General features: G+C 37.2%; 1 protein-coding gene across 3 annotated transcripts in view; it reads right to left on the minus strand.

Annotated features, from left to right (window-relative positions):
* The window catches only part of OPCML (opioid binding protein/cell adhesion molecule like), a 1,129,326-nt gene that overhangs the window by 113,970 nt on the left and 989,339 nt on the right, over positions 1-26,017 (minus strand). For all 3 annotated transcript variants that reach the window (XM_079104603.1, XM_079104604.1, XM_079104602.1), the window contains one exon: positions 8,764-8,889. In XM_079104603.1, coding sequence (XP_078960729.1) covers positions 8,764-8,889 — 126 coding nt within the window. The remainder of the gene's footprint in view (positions 1-8,763; positions 8,890-26,017) is intronic.

Below are 26,017 nucleotides of genomic sequence, written 5' to 3' on the forward strand. Positions count from 1 at the left end.
TTAAGTAAAATTTCTAAGCATGCTCACATATCAAAAACCACATCTCAAGACATCATGATAGTTTGCTCCAGGTGAGTTAATTCACCTAGTATATTAGAAAAGCAACCCTACAATATTATCATCTATTCTTATTAAGAACTTTTCCCCCTAGGCAGGGAGATAAAAGGTCATTATTAATCTCATTATGAACCCATACTTCCCCTTCTTGCAGGGTTTGGAACCCACTGTGGAGCATGGGTCAGGGCCATCAGGTGTACCGTAAGTGATACTGGCTAACCGCATCTGTCTGCCAGAGTAGTTAGTTCACTCTGCCCTCCTCCTGCTCACACAAAACAACTGCAGCTTCCCACGGAAGAGATTCTCAGGAATTTATGACTCAATCAAATCACCCAAAAGGAGCATAAATGGGATTAGTTTTAATATTGTTAAGTTGCAAAAATACAGGCATATGTGCATGCCAAAGCGAAAATGTACGCAAGCAAAGGGGGAAAACATATGGGCACCCATATGGTGAAAAGCGCATTGCTAGACCTTCATACACTTCTCATTTACAACAAGAACCAAACTTAGTGAACATAAATTTGCTTTGCAAAAATGTGAGAGGAACAGCTTGTTTGCCCATAACTGTTCCACTGAGCAAGATATGTATAACCTTGATTTCTCATCTCAGACACCTCTTTCTCACACTCTAGGGATTAATTAGGCTCTAAACATGGCTTCAGATTAGAAACAAGGATCCTGGCTGCCTCGCAGAGACAAAGAAGTAGTAGCAAGACTGGATGATGCAGCAGGTCAACTAATAGGCAATTCCTATTAGTGGCTGGAACTTGTACCTGGGATGGCTCAGAAGAGAAATGAGGTTGGTAGGTCTCAGCAGGTTTATTTTAATTGAAGCAGAGGAACAACGGGGACCTACAGCAGACAATGGCATGAATGTGGTTTTGATTCAGAAGCTGTGCTTTTGTTAGGACAATACTGAGTACAGATACAACGTGCCTAGACATAGGAAAGTTGGTAAGGAGTAAGGAAGGAAAATGTGAGCGTGTGGCTGATACTCAGAGCTAGTGAGCACCTTTGGATGCTCCAGATAACAAGAAGAATTTGATTAAAAAATATCAATTTACATTGCACCTGTTCAAACCTCAAATCACAGGAGCCATCTTTGTAGAATATAAAGAGGTCCAGATTTGACAATCGGGAACTAGGTTCTTTTCATAGATCCACAATTTTAGTTAGCTGTGAGTCATTCCTCATTACTTAACCTTTCCATCTGTTTCCTTACCCATGAAACAGGCAGACTATTCCTCCGCTGACTTATTTTAGAGAGCTGCTATAAAATAGTTTGAGGTAATACATGTAAAAATAGTTATAAACTATAAATTTTCTGTAGAAGCATAAGTATAAATAGGTTAAAGACAGAAAAATACAGGTTAGTTTTACTTATTCCTACTTTTGTAGTTGTATTGTTTGGAAATAATCAGTGATTTACAAGAACCTGTAAAAATAGTAGATAGGTACCATGTACTTATCACTCAGTTCCTCTAATGACTTCTTATGTGATTTAATACATATATATGTATATTATGCATATATATATATATATATATACACACACACCCACACACATATACACATACACATGCATGCCTTGCATTATGCATATATACTACAACTACTCTTTGGAGATCATTTGGATTTAACTAGTTTTTCCATGTAGTGATTTTTCATGTATTTGTGTAGAGTTCTATGACATTTCATCAGACATGTAGATTCATACACTTATCATAGCAATCAATACATTATGCTGTTCCACCACCAATTCCCTTCTGTGGCTTCTCCTTCCCCTACCCTAATCTCTGTCAATCACAGGCTTTTTGTGCATATTATAATCCTTCCGTCTCACAAATACTCAGGAAGTAGAATCATAGTCTATTACTATCAAATTTCAGTTGCAGCAGACTCGTTTTATTCAGCATAATGCCATTCAAGTTCATCCATGTTGTTGGGTGTGTTAACAGTTTATTCCTTTTTATTGATTCACAGTATACTATGATATATTTTCACCTTGTCTTGTTTAACCACTCACCCAATGACGAACTTTTGGGTTGTTTCCAATTGTGGATGTCACAAATAAAACAAATGAATTACTTTCAACTTTTAGGTAGACCAATGAAACACAGAATCACTGAATGATCCAGGAGTATAAAAGAATAAGACAAGAAGACAGGTAGAATAGTAGTAGATATGAGCACTTTTCTCTAAGGGCTGCTGGATCATTAAAGAAGTTAAAACACAAAGTGTACAGATGAGGGTTTGGCACACAGTATGAACATTCATCATAATATTATTATAACCAGTATTTCAGAGAAAGCATTGAAAGGAAAACATGGCACAACTGTAATTTAGGAGGAATGCATTTAATATTCATTCAACACTATTACATGTTTTCAATTTGTCTTCTATTTTCATCCCTAAAATAATCTGATGTAGCTAACATAGAGTTCCATTTTGAAGTCATAGAAATTGAAAATAATGGAGATTAAGTGATTTTTCTAAAGTCACTCAACTTATTAATAGCTTGGCCTGAATTTCAAGTTCAGGTCTGTAAGATTTGAAGTCTGTGTTCAACCCACAATCTAACACTACCAGTGTGAAGACACTGGCACATAACCATATGTGCAGGTTAGTGCTTCTTCTATTTGCAGTGTCAAGAACTTGACCATTGGTTTAAGACTTTTTCTGAGGAATTTGTACAGCAAGTAAAGGATACAGTATAAACAGTCAATTGATCAATACATTTCTTAACCTTTGACTGACTGAAGTATAGAAGACAGAATTGGTCAAACAGGTCAGAACCATGGAGGATGCTGCGGAGGTCTTCTGGCAACCTGACATATCAAAAACGATGCCAACCATCACTTCCCCAGATAGCTATCATCAGTACATTCATCACGTTCATGAGAGCTGACACCCTCTTCTCAGAGGTCCTCTCCCACTACTAGTTCTTATCCAGGATTAGTCAATTTAGTTTCATGGATTCTTTATCATGGCATATTAGAAGTAAATGATCAGAAGAAATGTGACTTTTAAAATGCAGGTACACTGACTTCAGGAAACAACACATTAAGTCCTGAGTTTTCAGTTCTGCAAATACGTCAATAAAATTGACATAGTTGCATAAAAATAGGTTGGAAATCATAATCTAGAACTTATTATTATACTATGATGCATAATTAATATTTTATATAATTATTATATATGATAATCATTAATATACATTTTATGATATAATTATATATTATTGTGTATATTGCATATAATTATATAATGCATAATATAATTATACAATATATAATACAGTCATATGCTATGTATTATACATAATATAAAATATAATTAATATAATATGATTATATAGCATACAGTATAATTATCTCATGTATTATATACTATATTTACGTTTTCATAGGTGTTCCACACCTAGGGTGATGGGACAAAATGTGTTAATAATCTGACTGGAGGAAAGCGAGGAGTAGAGAAACTACAAAACAGAACAGTATCTAATGGCTATATTCCTAGTCATCCCAGTCTCTAAATGCTCACTTGATGTTAATGTCATAATATGGAGACACGGTGAGATGGCATTCACTAGACTGAAGGAAAGAGGAGAACCCTGCACGTTTTTAAAGTGCTTCCATTAAAAGTGACTCAAGTCAATGCGTACAGGTGTCAGCGTTGGTGACCTGGAAAATTCACCTCTGTGAAATAATTCATCTCTTGTTCCCCGAGGTATTACTGTGTATGAGTATAAAGTATGAGCAACCACTCACAGGTGAATGACCGGCATCTCAAAATCTCCGTGGAGAGAAGACAGAAAAGAAGAATTTATTATGTTCCCCAAACATCTGACCTTCTCAAATATACCATCAGAAATGGGGCCAGGTGGGCAATGCCTTAGAGTGACCTCTGTGGCTTTGCAAGGGGGAAAGAGGCAGTCTTCCTGAGAACAGAGGTGACTTCTCCTGCCTCCTTGGCCACTCCCAGGCAGCACTTTTTTTTCACATTGTGCCCCAAAGAGCCAGCCTCCCAACTCATGCCAGTCTGACTTCCTTTCTCCCGATCTTTGGAAAAAGAACTGGAAATAATTTTTGAAACTTGGCAGATTCACAGTATATTCCAAACACACTGGTCACTGGCCAACCTAGTCACCTGCCTGATTTGAGCCCTGCCTATGCTATTCTGAGGAATTCCCTAAGACAGCAGCAGCCTATGACTCCATCATTGTCCTTGATCCTTGAGCTTTTGGTCATTTGGTTCATATTTCTAGCTGTCTGAAGGCTTTTAAGCAAATGCCATGTTCTATAGCAAATCTATATGAATATATGATTTTAATTAAGCCATTATCTGCTCTTAAAAAATTTAAGTATAGCTTTTTATACTTAAAGAATAAATATACTATCATATGCTGAGTGGTTTCCATGTCAGTTGTAAAACTCAAACCCATATTTACAGAGCAATTTTATTTTTAATATGTTCACAATACTTCATCTTGATCCTGTAAAATTTCAAGCTTTCCTCAGGAGTGAGGTAGATGTCATAACTGCTGGAAAGGCCATTTCTGAGAACCCTGGCATATTCCAATATTGCAAAGAATACAGGAGGTCCAGAGGTCTCCAGCTGCCTACTCAATCTAGGAATAAGAAAAGTTGGAAGAGCTGTAGACCCACATCTGGAATCTGGTGATTCTTCATTGCTTTTATAAGACAGACTTATTTCTGGTGTGTATGTTGTTATGAGAAAATAAATCTGAAAAGTAAAGCCACTTCAAAGGGGCTCCCAGGAAAGTGGCAGTAATGGGAATACTGGCACCTTGATCAGTTTTAAACATTTACCAGTGCCCCCTACCTGAACCCCTTCATTTTCAATCATCATTTTGAGATCATATTCCTATATTTTGAGCTGTATTTTTCCTCATTATATATATATCTACTTTTTATATTTCTGACTTTTTTCATGATTTTGGACTTAAAAATTTCACCCTTAGTATTCTGTAATGTGATAATTAATTTATTTTTACCTCTTTCTATAATTTCTACAAATTGGTAGCACATAGGCATACTGTCATTTTAAACCTAAAATGTGAATATTCATTTTAATCTTTAGTCATTGGTCTATTAAATTTTTTTCCTAAATGAAAAGGTTATTTATTCATTCCCATTTTATAGAACTACAAATTTAAGCCATGTATTTCCCAAAATGCTAACACAGCTGTCCAGTGAGCTAAATCCTCTCATGTAATCCTATTGGAATTTCAAAGGAAATGTCATTGCAACCTTTATTTCTTGTTCTTCTATACAGAACCAACCAGCAATTTTTACTAAAGATGCTGTTTGATGTTCAAGTTTTATTGGATGTTATTCTAAACCTTTAAAACAACTCCCTCAGTCCAAGTAGATGGAGCATTCTTCTAAAAAAAAAAATAAATTTTGGTAGCCACCTGGTAGATGAAAATTTTAAATTTGCAAACTCTCCAGGTTAGAGCTATTCAAACTTTGGAAACAATACACTGAGTGGAAATGTTTAAATGTCATTGAGAGCAGGGAGGAGAAAGATACTAGTAGAAATGACAGGGAAGTGAAGGCCTGCCTAGATGACAAAACAAAGCCACCGCAGAGTGAAGCACAGCCAGCCCTGAGATTTAAAGAGGAGAAGATCATTTTAAATTTAGACTTCGCTGTGTGTTTTTTTTGAGACCAAATTGCAACTATTACATTATATAAAGGTTGGGAATATGAATGAATCGCCTTTCTTTTAAAAGTGAAATCATACAAGTGTACCATTAGGAAGAATTGCTTAGAAAGAATTATATAAAATTCAAAGTTCTTTTAAAATATTTCAAGGTTTAGATAACTATATATTTAGGATCAAATAAGTACATTCTGGAATTTTGAGCTTTTATAAATACATTTTACTTTACCAAATACATAATAATTGGTCTGATGGTTAGACACTTTTGTATAAAACATAAGTTCAAAATTTTTCCCTAACTTTAGACCAAATTCCGCTGGGGCCCTTATCTTTGGAAACATACACTATTACTGTTTCCATTAAAGGTGAACTTTGTGATGTCCCTCGTGTATTTTTAAATTCTTGTTAATACTGCTTTATAATACTGAAATTTTGGGTTTCCACATCTGAGGTCTCTATACAAAGATGGTTAAACAGATTTATTAGCATTATCTTTCCTTAATAATAAGATAGGGAAAGAAACCCAAGTTCTGAGTTTCTGTGGAAGAAAACAGCAATGCTTAAGTAGTGCTTCTAGTTATAAATCCAGTTCCTCATTTGGTATCACTGACATAAATGATGTTCTAAATTAGGGAAAGAAATTCAAGTCATTGTTCCCCATGTGTCTATATTTATATTTCAAAATGTATTGAAATTTAATTTACACACAGTATGACACATTTATTTTTAGCATACATTGTATTAGTTTGGACTAATTTCAATACCAATGTAACCACCATTTCATTCAAGGTATAGAATTTTTCCATCATCCCCCAAATTCCTTGTACCCCTTTTCTGTTCATTCTCTACAAAGTCCTACCCTCAGCAACCACCGACATCATCTATTAATATAGGCTAGCTTTGCCTATTCTACATCATGCAGTATGCAGGTCTTTATGCTTAGCTTCTTTTTCTTGGTCCTTTTGTTATGTGCATCAGTGATTTGTTTCACCTAATTACTGAAGAGTGCTATGTTCTTTGAATATACCCTAATTTATCTATGTGCCTATTGGTGCTTAGTTGGGTTATTTCTAGTTTGAGGAGAATGTAGTTTTTAAGAACATTTTGTGCAATGTACATTTGTGGATGTATGCTTTCATGTATTTTGAGTTAATACCTAGGAGTAGAATTACTGGGTCATATTTTAAGTGTATGTTCTAACTTTTCAACAAAATGTCAAATGGTTTGCCATAACGCTTACAACATTTTTATAGTTCCAGAGTGAATGGATAAGAGCTTCAATAGTTATCTTCACCAAACTTGATATTGTCATTTTTTTTTAATTTTTGATCTTTCCAGTGGTTGTGCAGTGATATCTCACCAAAGTTTAATTATCATTTCAACATTAACAATGTTGAGTATGTTCTCATGTGCTTATTTGCTAGCCATAGATCTTCTTTTGGAATGGTTTATTCAGATTTTTTTGTTCATTTTGTGGTAGACTGTTAGAGTTATTTTGCAAGGATGCTTCATATACACTAGATGTGAATTCTTTGTCAGACATATGTACAACAGATAACTTCCCTAAGTCTGTGGCTCAATGGCTCAACTTTTCATCTATTCTTAATGATGCTTTTAATTTTGATGAAGTCCGTTGTGGGTTGAATTGCATCCCCCTCAAAAAGCACTTTGAAGTTCTAATTTACAGAACCTTAGAATGTGACCTCATTGGAATATGGTTCTTTACACAGATAATCAAGTTAAGATGAGGTCATTAGTGTGGGCCTTAATACAATATCACCCTTACCCCTTTGCTGTTTCCTAACACAAAGGAAAATTTGACATATGCAGGTAGAATGCTATGAAAAGATGAAGGCAGAAGTCAGGATGATACAACTAAAAATCAAGAAACGCCAAAGATTTCCAGCAATCAACAGAAATCAGAAAAAAAAAAAAAAAGGCAAGCAAGAGATTTTCCCTCACACCTGCCAAAATGAGACAAACCTGTCAGAACCTTGATCTTGGATGTACAACCTTCTGAAATGTGCGGAAATGGATTTCTGCTCTGTAAGTCACACAGTTTTTGATATTTTGTCATGGCAGCCCTAGGAAATTAATACAGAATTTTTTTCATCTATACTTGGGGTCTATTGTGTAATAGCAGATCTTTGTCTTTCTCAAGGTTATTAAGATTTATTACTGTGTTTTTTTTAGAGCTATATTACTTTTAAATCACACATAGGATACACTCCACACATTTTCCTATTCACTATTCACTGAATTTCATATTTGTATTTTTTAATACCTAGGGAGTATTTATTTCTGTTGTAATTTCTAAAATTAATCATGGCTTCTAATAATCATGTAAACATATCAAGTGGCTTTGTGTCCATATTTTCAAGTGCAATTTGGAGTGAGTTTAGTTTCCAAGAGGGTGATGCCCAATGTCTCTTTGGTTCCTTCCCATTACATTGGAGATGATCATAAATGATGTCCTAATATTGAATTCCCAGGAGAGTTCTACACTAAATAATTGGTATTAAGACTTACATTTTTTTGTATTGTCCTTTTCTACTCAAGATGGTCTGTTTATGTACAGCTCAGACAGATGTAGCTCTGGATAAATATTCTCAAAAGTCTGAAACAGGAGATCTCTTTTCTCTTGGAGTCGCAATAATGCCAACATTCCCAATGACATTTATAACCTTATCATCCTACTGCAAGAAAGAATATGCCACCACCAATTGAGAAATTAACATCTTCACTGAAAGTTACTTTTATGATGCTGTTCTTTAGAGTTTAGAAAGCAAAAGCCTTTTAAGATCATAAAAAGCACTATGAAAATAATTCCGTAAATTTCCTCCATAAATTCTTTAAGAATAGAATACTCAGCAGCTGATAGATATTGCCTGTTTGATTTTAAATTGTTATATTACAGGTACATTGCCGTTTTCTGATTCCTGAAGTTTTGTTGTATACGACAGTCAAGACTTAAACCCACTAACTCTGACTGCTTTCCCTACATGAATAGCTTACCCTTGACTGACAGGTGTCTCCATGTTACAGTTGGCTCTGGTCTGCCAATAGCAAGACAAAGCAGGGTCACGCTGCTTCCCTCATTCACGGTGATGTCTGAGGATATGTTCATGATCTGGGGAGGAACTGTAAAGAAACAAGGAGAAAAGAAATACCTGAGAACTATTACAAGCATTAAAAGGAGGTGTTAACTTATAAATATGTGTGTAGCATGTTTTTATGATGAAATTTTTTCTCATCCACACAAATTTCACGTTGTTTCATTTGCTAAGTTTTTGACCACTCACAGCATTTGCAGTATACTCCTGATAAGAAAAGCTCAGTATTTTATTGTTGAAACAGTATGCAGGTGCTTGTGTGTGGATGATAAGGGGCACAGAGGAACTGAAAACATGGGCTTCTTAACTTGTTGACTTAAAGGCAAAAATCAAAGGAAAAACACAAGTCCTCCAAGAGTCTGGTCTATCCACATACTCATTCCCTGTACTGGAACCAATAGCTAATGTGAGTAACCATGGGTAGTCCCTAATCACAAACATTTTCCAAGCTCTCACCCAATACACCAAACACACTGAGTTAGTTAACATTTCCTAAGTATACCAGACCCTTTCAAATTTTTTGAACTTGCACAACAAAGGTCCATCCTGGAATGATTTTCTTCCTGTTTCTTAACCAATAAATTCCTATCCATTCTTAAAATTTCTTCAGTGAAATTTTCTTGACTCTTTCAATCATAGTGAGATGCTTTCTCCCTGGACTTAACCAGCAAACATTAATGTCCCCACTACTGTTGTCACCATGAAATTGTACAGACACTCTTCAACTTATGATGCAGTCATTTCCAGTAAATATATGTGATTAAATCCAAAATGCATTTAATACATTTAACCTTCTAAACATGATAGTATAGCAACCCAGTACATTGTGGAGTATAGGTGACTCCCCCTTGTGATCATGTGGCTGATTGGGAGCATGACTAACTACCACTGCCCAGCATAGTGAGTTTTATACTGTATAACACTAACCTGGGAAAAGATGAAAAATCAAAATTCAAAGTAAGATTTCTACCAAATGAGAATGGTTTTCCGCCATTGAAAAAGTCAAAACAATTAAGTATAAAAATCATAAGTGAGGAACTAAAATGTATTTTAATGGTAGGGTATCCTAGGGGTTAGGACCAGGGTTCTGGTTCCGGTTACATGCAGGTTTGAATCTTAGCTCAACTCCTCATCTACTGTATTTTCTTAAAAAGTAACCCTCTTTGAGTTTTGGTGTGCTCACCTATAAACTGCCAGTATGATAGTAGCAGCTAAACTCGCAAAGTTGTGAGGTGTAAACAAAATAATGATATAGCACAGTATCCCATATTAAGTAATCACTCATGTTAGTTGATACTGATAGAGTAGCCAGTTTCCATCAGTGATTTACAGTCTAGATGTGAATGTAAGTCCAGTCAATGGTTACTAATGACTTGATTATATTCATTCCTGAAGATTGACCAAGTGCCTTCTATGTGTAGGAATTATCCTGAGAATAAAATAGTAAACAGATAAGGTCCTACATGAATATTGTGAAACTTAGTGTCTAGAGGAACACTAACACCAATAATCACGCCAGTCAATGTAAAATTGCTATTTAATGTGTGCCACCTAGTGGGGCAAGGCTCCAGGATAGATCAAAGTAGGGTTTTGTCCTGGTTAGTGAGTTTGGTGAGCAGTTTGTTCTGGGAAGATCTGGGTAGAGGAATTAGCCCAAGGAAAGTCTCTGTCCAGACTCGGAGGTTGGTCCACTTGGATGACTGTGGTCAAAAAGAATGAAAATCCTGCATGTTGATGCTGGAAGAGCAGGTAAGTGCCGGAAGTAGTAGATTCTCAGAGGAGATACTAGGTTTTAAATCTGTTTTGTAAGAGCAAGTACAGGAGCCACTAAAATATTAAAAGATGATGATAATGATGATGATGATGACAGCAACATCTTTCAAAAATACCATTTTCCTCTCATGGACCAAGACCATCTCTGTGTATCTTTAGCACTGAAGAACCTACACAATCCCTTCTCTTATTGCCTACCTTTACCCTTGATATTCAATTCAACTCAAATCTCTTTAAGGAGAGTACCTAGATTCCTTCTCAACTTTTACTCCACATCACCATTGTTCTGGTTCAGTTTCTCACTGATTTTCACAAGGACATCTGCAATACCCTCTAATCCAAAATCTTCCATTTGTTCTTTGCATTTTTTTGGTCCCTCTAATCTATCCCTTACACATGGCTAGAGTGATCTTTTCAGGCAATAATCTAACCAAACTTTTCCCCTATGCACTCCTATAGTTCACTATAAGCAAACAGATATAATCCATGATCTTTTCTACATGACCAAGGTGCTCTGCAGTCTAACCTCAAATCCACTGCCAAGCTTCATCTCCAGGCACAGCTTCCTCTAACACAGCACACTGCAGATCGTTGCTCTCCCTGCAATGTGTGAACAGCATGGGCACTTCCATAGCTGTGCTCCTCTTACTCCTTTCTTGATTCCTATCCCTATGAGGGTGTACCTTCTTTCAAGAGGAATTCAAAAGTCACCCCCCTTTCTGTTTTCCCTAAGCTCTTCTCACATCCCAAAACCATCTCTTCAGTTGCATCTTATCCAAACCTGCTTCACAAGGGAGACTGAGCAGGTGGCTTTACAGTCAATGGTTTTACGCCTGTCTCTTTCCCAGGAGAGCAAGGTGGTTGGGATCAAGAAAGGATCACACACATCTCTTATTTTCTCAGTGTCTGGCACAGAGGTTGTCAAGGGTGCAAGGGTGCATGCTTAATTCCTCTTTGAGAGAAAGAGTCAAAAAACAGATTGAGCAGAATTATACAACCTAGGGAAGTTAAGACTGAGTGGGAGATTTCAGACACCTAATACTTTCTTTCCAATTTTCTTTCAGATCTTCAAAATAAAAGGAAACATAACAGAGAGAAAGCTTATGGTCAGGCTGACTTGTATATACTGCCACTTTAATTATGAATTATTAATTATCAAACAGGTAAAGCAATAGTAGATTATAAACCACCTTGAGTCAGTGACAAAAGAGAATTATGGCTGATGCTCAAATCAGACGACGATGCAGTCTGAAGTTTTATGTTGCTAAGACCTTACAGGTAAGTCTTTTCAAGGAGAAGCCATAAGTAACGAACAGAACATTTGAGCTCTTAAGGGAATCTACATTAGCAAATAAATAAAAATTGCCTAGCTTATAAATCTGCCATATTTTGTATTATTTCTGCATTAGGAATTGCCCTGAAATTTCAGTGCACATATTTTACCGAAATACACAGTGGGAAAAAAATAGTGTACATTCTAACTACACTGCAATCTCTGGAGAAAATGGTTCTACCTGTTTTTTTCAGTATTTTTTAACTTGTTAAAAAATAGTTCTGGGCTTAGAAATGCCAACACTTTTTTCTTTCCCACTTCTGTAAAGCAACAACTTCAGTGCAACTTCCAAGATATTCTCAAAATAATGTCTGCTTTAGCTGAAAGTGCTAGGCCATCTGAAGGCCCCTTTCTGTAGACCCTAGAGACTCTCCAGAAGGAAGTTAGATACGGCTTGAGGAAGCACAGTCAAGGTAGTGGAGGGTGATTTAATACGTTGTGGCCTTGATGCCCCGGGATGGAGTTCTCCGGGATGGAGTGCTCAGCACAGTGCCCCATCTCAAAGTCATCACTTCCACGAACACTGTATCTCATCAGATGGTTTCAGGAGGGCTAGATAAAGAGATACTTATAAAATTCCATAGATGTTTATCACAATCTCCTCATTCTTCAGATGCTCAGTCAATGTTCTCATTAAGAGTTTCCCGAAACAGGATTGCCAATGGTAAACCAAACAATTCCACTAAGCCCACAGTCCTGTCTTTCCCCTTCTGCAACTGTATAGCAGTCTGTCATTTTCTCAAAGGAACAAGTAATTTCAAAGGTGGGAACAGCCAATATGGTAGAAGTACAGAAAGTGATTTGGCTTTATTTTTATTTTTATTTGTTTTCTAATGCAGTGTTTGAGGATCCAATCCAGGGCCTTCAGCATGCTAGATGAGTACTCTTACCACTGAGCTAGCTATATCCCCAGCCCTCAGAAAGTGATTTGGGAAGAAAGAAAAATCTTTTTATCTTCAATTATGGTATTCTTAGCAATCAACATTAGTATGTAACTTTGTCTGTAAACTGTTTTGCACAATGCATGATCTCAGAGATTCCTTACAATTAGGAGATAAATAGAATAACTATTCCATTAAAATGAAGAAACTGAGGCACTGGGGGAACTAAGTAAATTACCCACAATTACAGAATTTGTAAATGGCAGAGCACATATCATATTGTCTCTTTGTTTACTCTCTTTTCTGTTCCTCAAACACAATATTTATATTCATTCGTTTTTGTACATTGTTTCTGTGGCTTCCTAGTCATCCCAGAGCATCTTCTGGTCAGAGCACTTGCCACAGTAAACGAAAACCTCCCATTCAAGTCCGCTTCCCAGCTCACCACAATCCATTGACAACAGGAGTCCCTCTTAACCATCCTTGTTTCTCCAAGGCCCTGTGCATTGTTTGCCAAAGGAGGTATTCAATACTTCAAATTTAAATCTGAAATGAATTTGGCAATATTATGAAGACCTATTCTTGCCTTCATAACTTTTTTGCAGAAAAGATCACTTGGGGATGGCTTTGAATGCTTCTCCATATTTTGGCAGGAGATCTTTGTTCAATGCAGACGAGCATCTGCAGCAAATGAGTCTATACATCATGCTAGTGCTTATAAATATACAAATAAACACGAAGAATGAATAACAATCTTACTTGAAATGCCTAGATTACTCAAAGAAAATGAAATGTTAGAACCCAAGGAGACTAACTAAAGGATTACAAATAGCAGTGTGTTTTCAAATCATGCACAAAAAGTTAATCGCTTTAAGGAAAGCCTTTTTGGCATATATTTATATACATGTACACACATATATATGCTTTTACACATACGCAATCATTTGTATAGAACATCATACATATTAGACATGTACTTATTCAACAAATTTGTATTATGCATCATCCATTGTTCTAAATAGTGGGACTATAAGCGACTAAAGTCTAAAGTTTAAAGGGCCAGAGAAGCGAGAAAAAAATTAAAATCATTACAATGAATACAAAAGTAAAAAGCTGTATAAGAATTCTAGAAGAAAATGTAAAGTCTATGTAGAGATTGTAACAAGAGGAACCTATTGACAAAGAAGACACTTGGCACTTTTGTCGATAGTGTAGGTGTCTGACTATCCTTTTCCTGGGTGATGGGTTACAACAGGGCATTTGCACAGGCTATATATTCAGTTCAGTGCACTATTATGGTGACTGCAAATGTGGTCATTTAAATAGATGATAGACGTAAGTTAGCATCTATCTCTCTTTTTGTATTTGTATATGTGTAGGCAGATGATATGTTTCCAGATTTTAATCAAGTATTTTAAAGAAGGACCGGGTTTGCAAAAGTGTCTTTGGACTCTGCATCACCACAAAATATGTATGTATTTTCTCTATTTATAGCATTGCCAAAGGCTCTTTAAATACCCCAAACACATTTTAAGCTTGACTCTTCTCCAACCTCATTGTCATCAATTGAAAATAAGTAGAAAAATTATTGTGTCATGTTTGGAATATTACCAAAGTCTCATCATTCTCTACCACCACTTTATAATCAAAATCCCATACACTTAACACACTACCTGTAAATGCTTTGTTTCTACCTAAAATCTCCCACATCTGCTCTTTGGTGAGCACGTAAAGGACAAACTTTTATAATTTATAAGACCTTTTACAGTCTGGCCAAAGCCTAACTGCTAGCTCTTATCTAACAGATGTCTCCAGGGCTGTATAGTCTCTATTTCTGTGCCTTCATATGCACAATTCCTCTCTTTGGAGAACACTTTCCCACTCTACTGCCTCTAAACCACTGATACTTCAATACCTAGCTCAATAGGAGCTCCTTCACGATGCCTTAGTTGTTCTGCCTTCTCTTCCCAAGGCATTCTTATCCATGCCCTTATTATACCATTACCTTTGCAAGTGAACTTTTCCATGGATGGGTTTGTTATCTTTATCCCTGTACTCTTATTATACTATCCAATTCCTCACAAGTACTAGTATCCTTCCTCCTCTAGATGTAATGTATGAGTGAACAGGTTTTGAATTGAGTACCTTAACACAGCAAAAGCTTCAAGGAGAGGACGGGCAAATGTCAATCTCTGGAATGGAAACACTTAGCATCCTATTCTTTACTAGCATAATGTTTTTTTCTTCTGGACTTCGATTCCTTTATCAGAAGTCTTTGAAAATGGTCCAAGCTCCACCTCCCCATGCCTGCCATACCGAATTCAGTTCTTCTTGCTACATTGTCTGCTTTACCTTTCCATTTTCCTGCAAAATACTTATAAATCTTTGCACTTTCTGTATTCATTGTTATGACTTTTTTTCTTGTCTCCCTGGCCCACTAAAGTTTAGAATTTATAAGCCATTTATAGTCCCAGTACTTAGAACTATGGTTGACACACAATAAAAATAAAAATTTGTTGAATGAGTAAATGTCTAATATGTATACTGTGTTACGCAAAATAATGTGTACTTGTGAGAGCAAACTTGAATTAGAAAACATTCCTGAAGGCGAATCATATTTTGTGTGGAAAGCTAACTGAGGATTGAACTGTGTGACTCTGCATATGTGAGTCGCCACCCTGCACACGGTATATAATGAGGTGGAAACAGCATGTGTTCGAAGACACGTACCAGGTTCTGTAACTCAATAGACTTGCATAACCTGGGACAATTTTTACTTAATCCAACGGGGCCCATGAATTCTCATCTGTAAAATAAGGACAACGAAGTGTGTTGAGAGAACTAATGTCAGTGAATACAATACACTAATACAGTACCTGGAAAAAAGTAAGTACATAATAAGGTAGCATGGATAAGTGTTAGCAATTATTGTTCTTTTTCAAACTCATTATTGATATTGTTCACACCTTTTAGAATAAGAGAAAAGTCGATCTATGCCTAACTGCAAGTTATTTTTTTCGGGGGAAGGGAAGAAGCACTGGGGATTGAACTCAGGACACGCAACCACTGAGCCACATCCCAATCCTATTTTGTATTTTATTTAGAGACAAGGTCTCACAGAATTGCTTAGCACTTTCCTGTTGCTGAAGTTGGCTTTGGACTTGTGATCCCCCTGTCTCAGCCTCCCGAGCCCCTGGAATTACAGGTGTGCACCATAGCACCCAGCTAACTACAAATTTGCTAAACTCAGTTCCTTGAATGTTATGGATGGTTTGGTGAGCAGGGAAGGGAAGATTTCCTTATGCTAAACTAAATTAAATATATTAAATAAATAAAGTTAATTCATTGACCATATTAAATTATATATAATATAATGATGTAATATAAGCTATAATTGCAATCATATAATGAAAATTTATTCATCATAAATTATATATAAATATCATATAATATATAGTATGTAAAATTATACAAATAATTTTGAAAATACATTAATTCTATAATAATATTACATAATATGATATTCATATAATTATAAGATATATTATAAAATGTGTGGTATATATTATGCTATGTTATTATGTGTCCAACTATATATATTACTATATATAAAATATTATATTTATGTGTGTGTACACACACACACAGAAACACATTCACACACACACAGACTCTGGCTAATGAGTTAGTATTTGAACAATAATTGCTGGTGTCCTTTTCAAACAAACTTTTCAGCCTAAGCAAATTCATAGGGTGTGTCTCACATACATGTAGAGAAATCACTTGACTCTCCCTATCTGTTCTCCCAGAGGAGACAGGCTGCAAAGCCTCTACACTTGCCCTGCTCAGCAGGAACTTGTTTCTCACCTCAGCTGAGAGCACCACACCAAAATTTACATAAGGCAGACCACAGAGGTGACAACCAGTTCTCCAGGCACCAGCCTTGGCCACCTAATGAAGCTAGACATCTGTCATTCTTAGCAATGCAATAAGTAAATCTTCATATGCAACAAATTACTTTTACTTCATTTTCTTACATGAACCCGATAACCTCTGAGGTAAAAATACAAGGTAAAGAGTCAAAAGTCTGTAAGTCTGGCAGAAAGTGGGGACACAGTTTCCAAAGCAGGACATGGGAGTCACAGTCCCAAGCTCAATGCCAGCCCTGCTGAGATGTGACAGTGCAGCAGAACACTGGCCTTGGGGCACTCAGCTGCAGACTCTGTTCCTGAATTCACTGTACTAACTAGACACCTGTGTGTGACTGAAATCCTCTGATCTCACTCATTTCCTGTGAGGTAAAGTTCATGACATCTGTTGATGGGTAGAAAGCTTGATGTGTGTCAAAATGCAGGTGCTTATTGGATGCATGTCCTTTCTCTACCACTAAGAGTTCCTACCAGCAAGAATTCTGTAGTGATGATATTTTGTTAACTTAAGTGAAGGCTGGATAAGAACAGGAAGCTACAAGGTAAAAAAATCTCCAAGGTGAATCTGAAATGTAGCCAGGATGAGGAGCCATTGCCTTGTTCTAATACTTGGCCCTATTTTGAGCTGAGCCTCAGAGACACCCAAACCCTGCTGCCCACTGGAGATGATTGCCCATGTCTTGCTCCACACAGTTCTTGCAAGGAGAGTCTTCCCAACATGACAACTCTACCCTTCCTCTGTTCATGCATAGGATTTGAGTATTAGTGTTTTATTTAAGACTGCATGGCACAGTTTAAAAGCAAAAAAACTCTTGATTTTGAGTCATAGAGGCTGAAGATTGAACACCATTTCTTTCCAACTATTTTTGTTGTGATTTTTTAAAAAGTAACTTGAGCTATTAAGTTTCAGCTTCCTTGACTGTAAAATGGACATAAGAATATTTGCCTCACAGGGATGTGGAGATTAGATTAGAGATAATGGTTTCAAAGTGCCTTAAATAGCTATTATTATTGTTTTCACTTTAATGTTATTATTATGCTCAGGGAATAACAAAATATTAAGAGACCACGTGAAGGCTAATAGAAATATGAAATGCTTTTCATTACAGTTTTAAACACTCAAGGCTAATTTATAAAAATAATACAGTAAAGGCTTTTAAGGATCTAACGTTTTATTCTTGTGGGGTTACCTTTCTGCATTTTAATAGGAGAGTTTATTCCTAGACCAGAGGCAAGAATAAATTGGGAATCATCGTATTCATGCTAGTCTAGCTCATGTGATATTTTACACAAAATAGCATGCCAATGTACAGAAAAGTACTACATGACATGTAAGGAGAAATGGCTTCTAGTCCTGTTTCTTCCAAAACTGTGTGATTTATCAAATCCGTTAGCCAATCTGGCTAGTGTTGTGTGTAGGTGTGTATTTTGTGTGTGTTTGTATTGTTGTTGTTTATTCATTTATTTATTCTACATAGTTCTAGAATAAAAGAACTAGATTTTGTATTCTCAGGTCTCTTCTGGTCTAAAATTCCTTAAATTGATCTTCTACCAGGATTATAAGCCCAATCTGTAAGTGGGCTATTTCTGTGAGTAAGAGAATAACTCCCAAAAGTAGCAATAAAATACAGCTCACATTTATTTATTTGAGCTTAGCACTGAGCACTATATATAACTTGTTTTTTTTAAATTCTCAATACATTCATAGAATATGCTCATTATTAAAAATCAACATAAGAGTAGGCATATACCTTAAGGAAATAGAAATGAAAAGCAGAAATAAATGCATACATCTATGGTCAATTCATTCTCAACAAGATGTGAGACAATTCAATGGAAAAAGGATAATATTTTCAAAAAAAAATCAAGTTGCTTGGACAATTTGATATTCACATGCAAAAGAATGCATGTGGATCACGACCTCACACCACATGAATAATCAATTCAAAATGAATCAGAGACCTAATTTATAAACCAAAACTTAGAAGAAAACTGTGGCAAAAATCTCTAATTTTTGATTAGGCAATGGTTTTTATACATGACATGATAATTGCAAACAAAATAAAAAATAAAAATAAATAAATTGGACATTGGACTTAATCCAATTTAAGAACTTAAAAATTGGCAGTATTCACATGAAAAGAGGTTTAGCATCATTCTTCACTTTAGAAGACCCAAATTAAAACCATGATAAGATTCTACTTAATACCCATAGGATGATTATAACTAAAAAGACAGATAATGTGAAGCTTTGGCAAGGATGTGAAAAAAATTACAACCCTCATACACTTTTGGTGTGAATGTAAGATATGTTGCAACCTTGGAAGACAGATGGGTGCATCTTCAAAATGTTAGAGTTACCATAATATTGAGAAATTTCAATCTCAGTTATATACCTCTCCAAGTTGAAAACACATATCTTCAATATATTTGTACACAAATTTCCATATCAATATTATTTATAATAGACCTGTTGAAGAGTCCAACTATCCATCAACTGATGAGTGGATAAATCAAATGTAATATATCCAAATAATGAATACTATATAACAATGAAAATTAGTGCTGTTATGTGCTCCAGTATGGATGAATCTTAAAAGCACTATAATTAGTAAAAGGTGTTTTCTAAAAATGAACATTTATACTGTATTATCTCACTTAAATGGAATATCCAGAATGGTAAAATTCACAGGCAAAATAAAATGCAACGATTTTACCTCTTATCTGAAAGTTGCCCAAAATAGAGACAAATTTGAAGTGGTGGTTAGTGGGCTAGGTTTTATGTTTTTGTTGGGGCAATGAAAATGTTCTAGAATCAGTGGTGATTGTTGAAAAAATAATTGAGATAAATGACTTAAAAGGAAGAAATGTTTACTTTGTCTTCTAGTACCAGAGGTTTCCGTCCATGGCTCCTTAGCTTAATTGGTTTTGCCCTATGGTAGCACCAAACTGAGGGCACATATAAGAGGACTGTTTTCCCCATGGCAGCAGAAAACAAAAAGAAAGAGAAAGGGTCAGTAGTTCTAATAGTCCCTTCAGAGGCAAGTTCCTAAATAACCTCACTTCTTTCCACTAGGCCCACCTTCTAAAGTTTCCACCACCTCCCAATAGCACCATCAAATATAGACTAAGGCTTCAACAAATGAGCCTTTTGAGGATATTTCAGATCCAAACCTTTGCAGTTGAGCACTGATTCCTCTTTTCTTTCCAAGGCAACTCATGCCCTAGCCATGTCAGTCTGTTTGGCAATACTCCAAAATCCCATTACACATTGATAATCCTAGAACGTTGCATATGATGTTCTCTCTGTTATGTGCCTTCTTACTCTCTCAACCTCCTGATTATTTCCCAGTTTAAAATTGATACTAAAGACCTCTGCAATGAGAGCTATACAACACTAAAGAAAGAAATTAAATAACACCTTAGAAGATGGAAAGATCTTCCATGTTCTTGGATAGGAAGAATTAATATTGTCAAAATGGCCATACTACCTAAAGTGCTATACAAATTCAATGCAATTCCAATTAAAATCCCAATGACATACCTTACAGAAATAGAGCAAGCAATTATGAAATTCATCTGGAAGAAAAAGAAACCCAGAATAGCTAAAGCAATCCTTAGCAGGAAGAGTGAAACAGGGGGTATTGCAATACCAGATCTTCAACTCTACTACAAAGCAATAGTAACAAAAACGGCATGGTATTGGTACCAAAATAGAAAGGTAGATCAATGGTACAGAATAGAAGACACGGACACAAACCCAAATAAATACAATTTTCTCATACTAGACAAAGGGGCCAAAAATATGCAATGGAGAAAAGATAGCCTCTTCAACAAATGGTGCTGGGAGAATTGGAAATCCATATGTAACACAATGAAACTAAATCCATATCTCTCACCATGAATGAAACTAAACTCAAAATGGATTAAGGACCTCAGAATCAGACCAGATACCCTGCATCTTATAGAAGAAAAAGTAGGTCCAGATCTTCAACATGTCGGCTTAGGACCAGACTTCCTTAACAGGACTCCCATAGCACAAGAAATAAAAGCAAGAATCAATAACTTGGATAGATTCAAACTAAAAAGCTTTCTCTCAGCAAAGGAAACTATCAGCAATGTGAAGAAAGAGCCTACAGAGTGGGAGAATATCTTTGCCAATCATACTTCAGATAGAGCACTAATCTCCAGAATCTATAAAGAACTCAAAAAACTCTACTCCAAGAATTCAAATAATCCAGTCGACAAATGGGCTAAGGAAATGAATAGACACTTCACAGAAGAAGATCTACAAGCAATCAACAAACATATGGAAAAATGCTCAACATCTCTAGTAATAAGAGAAATGCAAATCAAAACCACCCTAAGATTCCATCTCACCCCAATTAGAATGGCGATTATCAAGAATACGAGCAACAACAGTTGTTGGCGAGGATGTGGGGAGAAAGGAACACTCATACATTGCTGGTGGGGCTGCAAATTAGTGCAGCCACTCTGGAAAGCAGTGTGGAGATTCCTTAGAAAACTTGGAATGGACCCTCCATTCGACCTAGCTATCCCACTCCTTGGCCTATACCCAAAGGACTTAAAGTCAGCATACTACAGAGATACAGCCACATCAATGTTCATAGCTGCTCAATTCACAATAGCCAGAATGTGGAACCAACCTAGATGCCCTTCAATTGATGAGTGGATAAAGAAACTGTGGTATATATATACAATGGAATATTACTCAGCCATAAAGAATGATAAAATTATGGCATTTACAGGCAAATGGATGAAATTGGAGAATATCATGCTAAGTGAGATAAACCAATCTTAAAAAGCCAAAGGATGAATGATATCGCTAATAAGTGGATGATGACTCATAATGGGGGGAGGGAAGGGTTAGTGTTAGGGTTAGAGTTAGGGTTAGGGAGGGGGGCAAGTATGGAGGAAGGAAGGACTGTATAGAGGGAAAAGAGGGGTGGGAGGGGTGGGGGGAAGGGAAAAATAACAGAATGAACCAAACAACATTACTCTATGTAAATTTATGATTACACAAATGGTATGCCTTTACGCCATGTACAGAGAAACAACATGTATCCCATTTGTTTACAATAAAAAAAGAAAGAAATGAAAAAAAAAATTGATACTGATAGAGTAGCCAGTTTCCATCAGTGATTTCCAGTCTAGATGTGAATATAAGTCCAGTTAATGGTTACTAATGACTTGATCATATTCATTCCTGAAGATTGACCAAGTGCCTTCTATGTGTAGGAATAATCCTGGGAATAAAATAGTAAACAGATAAGGTCCTACATGAATATTGTGAAACTTAGTGTCTAGAGGAACACTAACACCAATAATCACGCCAGTCAACGTAAAATTGCTATTTAATGTGTGCCACCTAGTGGGGCAAGGCTCCAGGATAGATCAAAGTAGGGTTTTGTCCTGGTTAGTGAGTTTGGTGAGCAGTTTGTTCTGGGAAGACCTGGGTAGAGGAATTAGCCCAAGGAAAGTCTCTGTCCAGACTCGGAGGTTGGTCCACTTGGATGACTGTGGTCAAAAAGAATGAAAATCCTGCATGTTGATGCTGGAAGAGCAGGTAAGTGCCGGAAGTAGTAGATTCTCAGAGGAGATACTAGGTTTTAAATCTGTTTTGTAAGAGCAAGTACAGGAGCCACTAAAATCTTAAAAGATGGTGATGATGATGATGATAGTGGTAATGATGATAGTGGTGGCAATGATGGCCATAATGATGATGGCTGAGGATGGTGATGGTGATACCCAGTGACATGGGCCAGAGACATCTTCACTAGAAATTGACCACTCCTGGCTGTAGCGTAGGAGATAGTCTGTAGTTGAGCAAGTGGACATGAGAATGGCCAGCAGGTTTTCCAGACATGAGAAGGTGGCAGTTTGGACAAGTATCAAAGCAGGATAAACAGGCACAGATTTAGAAGACAAAATTGGGAGTAACGTGAAAGAAGCTTGGAGATTGAAAGGATATGTGTTAAGTATCAAAGACCTTTTCACACTGTTGTGTGGGTTTTGATGTCTCTCTCACCCATTGGAACAGGGATTCTTGTAATCAAGGAGAGCTGTTTGAGTTTTAACACAATGAAGTGTCTAGTAGGTGCTCTGTCAATGTGTGCTGAATCTAGTTACTAATGCAAGGAGATTTTTCCAAATGCATAAACTCTCAGGATCCAATGGGAGTATCCAGGAAATTGGGACTAATTCTAATTGCACGAGGTCACATCCCTAGTCTTGGAAGCAGGACCAGATCCATGTTATTTGGTTTTACAAACTGTGAATTCAGACTCTGTACAGGTCCTAGTTTTACTTTAGGCTGAAGTGGATTAGATCAGCTCTATTCTGATTGCATTTTTTTTTCTTATTGGTTCTATTTTGATGAGAGGAATGATAGAGAAAGAGAATAAATGATTATGAATTACAGATGCATGAGTACATGTAGGGGCCGGGTGATACCACAGACCACTCATGCTTCACTAAATTCATTTGTCATGGCTGTCTCCACTGTGAATCTTGCAGAAGTTATTTATAGACTCACATACACATTCCTATTTTTAATTTGCACAATTCAAGCAACTGACCAAGATCAGAAACCACATGCAGTAAAAGGGTCCTTTTCATCACATTCTGCTCTTTCCGGGGCATGGAGATGCCCTCCCTCTGGGAAGCTACTTTTGTTCCATCCTCCCCTGAGTGGTGATTGCCCTGGAGAGTTCTTCTGGCCACACACATACTTAGGATCGTAGGGTTTAATTTACATCATAGAATTTTCAAGTAAAAAAAAAAGACCTCAGGGATCACCCAACTCTACTTTCTCTTTTTGTGGATGAGGAAACACTTTGTCCATAGTCCCAATTCTGCGAGTATTTGTGATGTAGCAGCCAAGCCCCATGACCTCTGTGAGCCCAAATCTCTCTCTCACATCAGGGACTCTCAGAATACCACGTTACCCAAGAACTTGTTTCAGACCGCTTTACTTCTCTACCCTCCTTTTTTAAAGTTGTCATAGCCATCTCCTATTAACACAATCAGAGTTTCCCCCACTCTTGTTCATAGCATGACCTTGAGTGAGTTACTTAACTGTATTAATCTGTTTCTCAAACCACAAAACAGGGTAGTGACCTTGGGTAACTAGTAGGGTCACTGAAGAAAGAAGGGTAAAGGGACATAAAAGTGCTTTATCATACTGCTTAGCCCATGGTAAATGCCAATAGTATATGCTCTTCATTCAACTTCTAGATTTTATGTTTTTGCCAGCAGCTCTCATTTATTGAGAACTTAATAAGTGTCAGGAGGCACCACAGAAAGAGATTGCCACACATCACTTATTTTCTCCTTCTGAAAGCTCCATGAAGCAGTTTTAATACTTCATGTTTTAAGGATGAGGAAACACAGGCAGCGAGGGTTAAATAAGTTCCCTAATGGTTTTCTCGGTACTCTGGCTTGCTGACCTCTAGTGTGGACACAGTGTAGTATGTGTCAGGGCATTCCTGCAGGCTTTGCAGTCAAAGCTACCCTCATCCTGGTGATTAGAATAGCAGGTAATACCAAAAGCACCTGCCTCAAATAATACCAAAAAGAAGTAATACAGGGAACATCTTGTATCTTGTATCTGTATTCTCTACTTCTAGTTCCTTGATCCCTGATTTTGCTCTCCTATGTCAGGGATGATTAATGTGAGAAGTTGGAGAAGGGGTGTGCTAGTCATCTTTCTGGTACTATAACAAAATATTTGAGATAATCAATTTATAAAGATGAAAGGATTATTTTGGCTCAGAGTTGAGGTTTTGGTTCATGGTCCTTTGGCCCTATACATTTGAACTTGTGGTAACCCAGAACATCATGGCAAGAGAACACGGTTAAAAGCAACAGAGTAGCTGAGGGTAGTGGCCCACACCTATAATCCCAGTGGCTTGGGAGGCTGAGGCCAGAGGATCACAAGTATAAGGTCAGCCTCAGCAAAAGCAAGGCTGTAAGCAACTTAGTGAGACCTTGTCTCAAAAGAAAAAGTAAAAAGGGCTGGGGAATGTTGCTCAGTAGAAAGGTGCCTCTGGGTTCAATCCCCAGTACAGAAAGAAAGAAAGAAAGAAAGAAAGAAAGAAAGAAAGAAAGAAAGAAAGAAAGAAAGAAGAAACAGAGAAGGAGGGCTGGGGTGCCGACATCTTTTCAGTGCCTTAAGATCTCTCACTGGGCCTCACCCTTTAAAGTCCCATCACCTTCTAACTGTGCCACAGGCTGTGGACCAAGCTCTCAACGCGTGGACTTTTAGGGACACTTCCAAAAAACAGCAAGGGACATTTCTGTCCCAGAAGTTGTTCGTCCCAGCTCTCCAGCTCTCATCCAAGTCCATGAGGTCTTCAGTCTTTAGCCTCAATCCTATCATACTTTAAGTTTTTCTGTCTGTACAGGTGGCAGTAGAATAATGTATAAGCTAAGAATTAGGCCAAAAGCACCCATTTTATGCCTCTACCTGCCCTCCCAAGAATGTCTGTCTGCAGGTGCTTTCTGATATTACTTTTTATATGGCCTCCATCTCAAATCTTTAGAAGGAAAGGGGCTTCTCCCATAACCCTCCTTATGTCTGTCCTAGAACCAAGTCTAGCACGCAGTCTGATCCTGTCCTTCGCTAGATTCTACATGGTTGCAATGAAAAAAGGTGTGTGGGGATGTGGAAGATTACACTTGGCTTAGAGATGTGTTTTATCATGTTTATGATTCAGATCACATTACTGTGGATGCCACACCCAACCCCTGGGCTAAAAGGACTGAGTCAAGATTCACTGAGTTTGGAATCAGGAATCAGTCTGATCCAGGGCTGAGCACATGCTTTGGAAGCCACAGCAGACAGTAGACTCACCCAAAATCTCTGTACCTCTGACTTGCTCCGGCTGATGGCCTAGCAGCTGGTGATTGGTAATATATGACCAATTCTTGCCCTGCTTTGTCCTCCACTGTACACTCTAGAGCTTTCCAATGAAAGGATGGGTTGCAGGTCCCTGCTGAGTTCTGCTCACTTGAAGCTCAGGTGGTGTCTCCACTGAGCTGGCCACGCTTGGGATGCAGACTGACCTTTGTGCTATCTATCAAGAATCAGGGGCACCCTTCCTGGTAATTTCCCTTCCTGTCTCCTGCTGGAGATGCCATCTCCTTGTACCTGCCCCAGGCTCCAGTAGCTCATCATGCCTTACGCCCACACTCAGGTTGCAATAGTCACGTGCCCAT

The sequence above is a fragment of the Sciurus vulgaris genome, assembly GCF_902686455.1.
Source record: "Sciurus vulgaris genome assembly, chromosome: 11".
Lineage (NCBI taxonomy): Eukaryota > Metazoa > Chordata > Mammalia > Rodentia > Sciuridae > Sciurus > Sciurus vulgaris.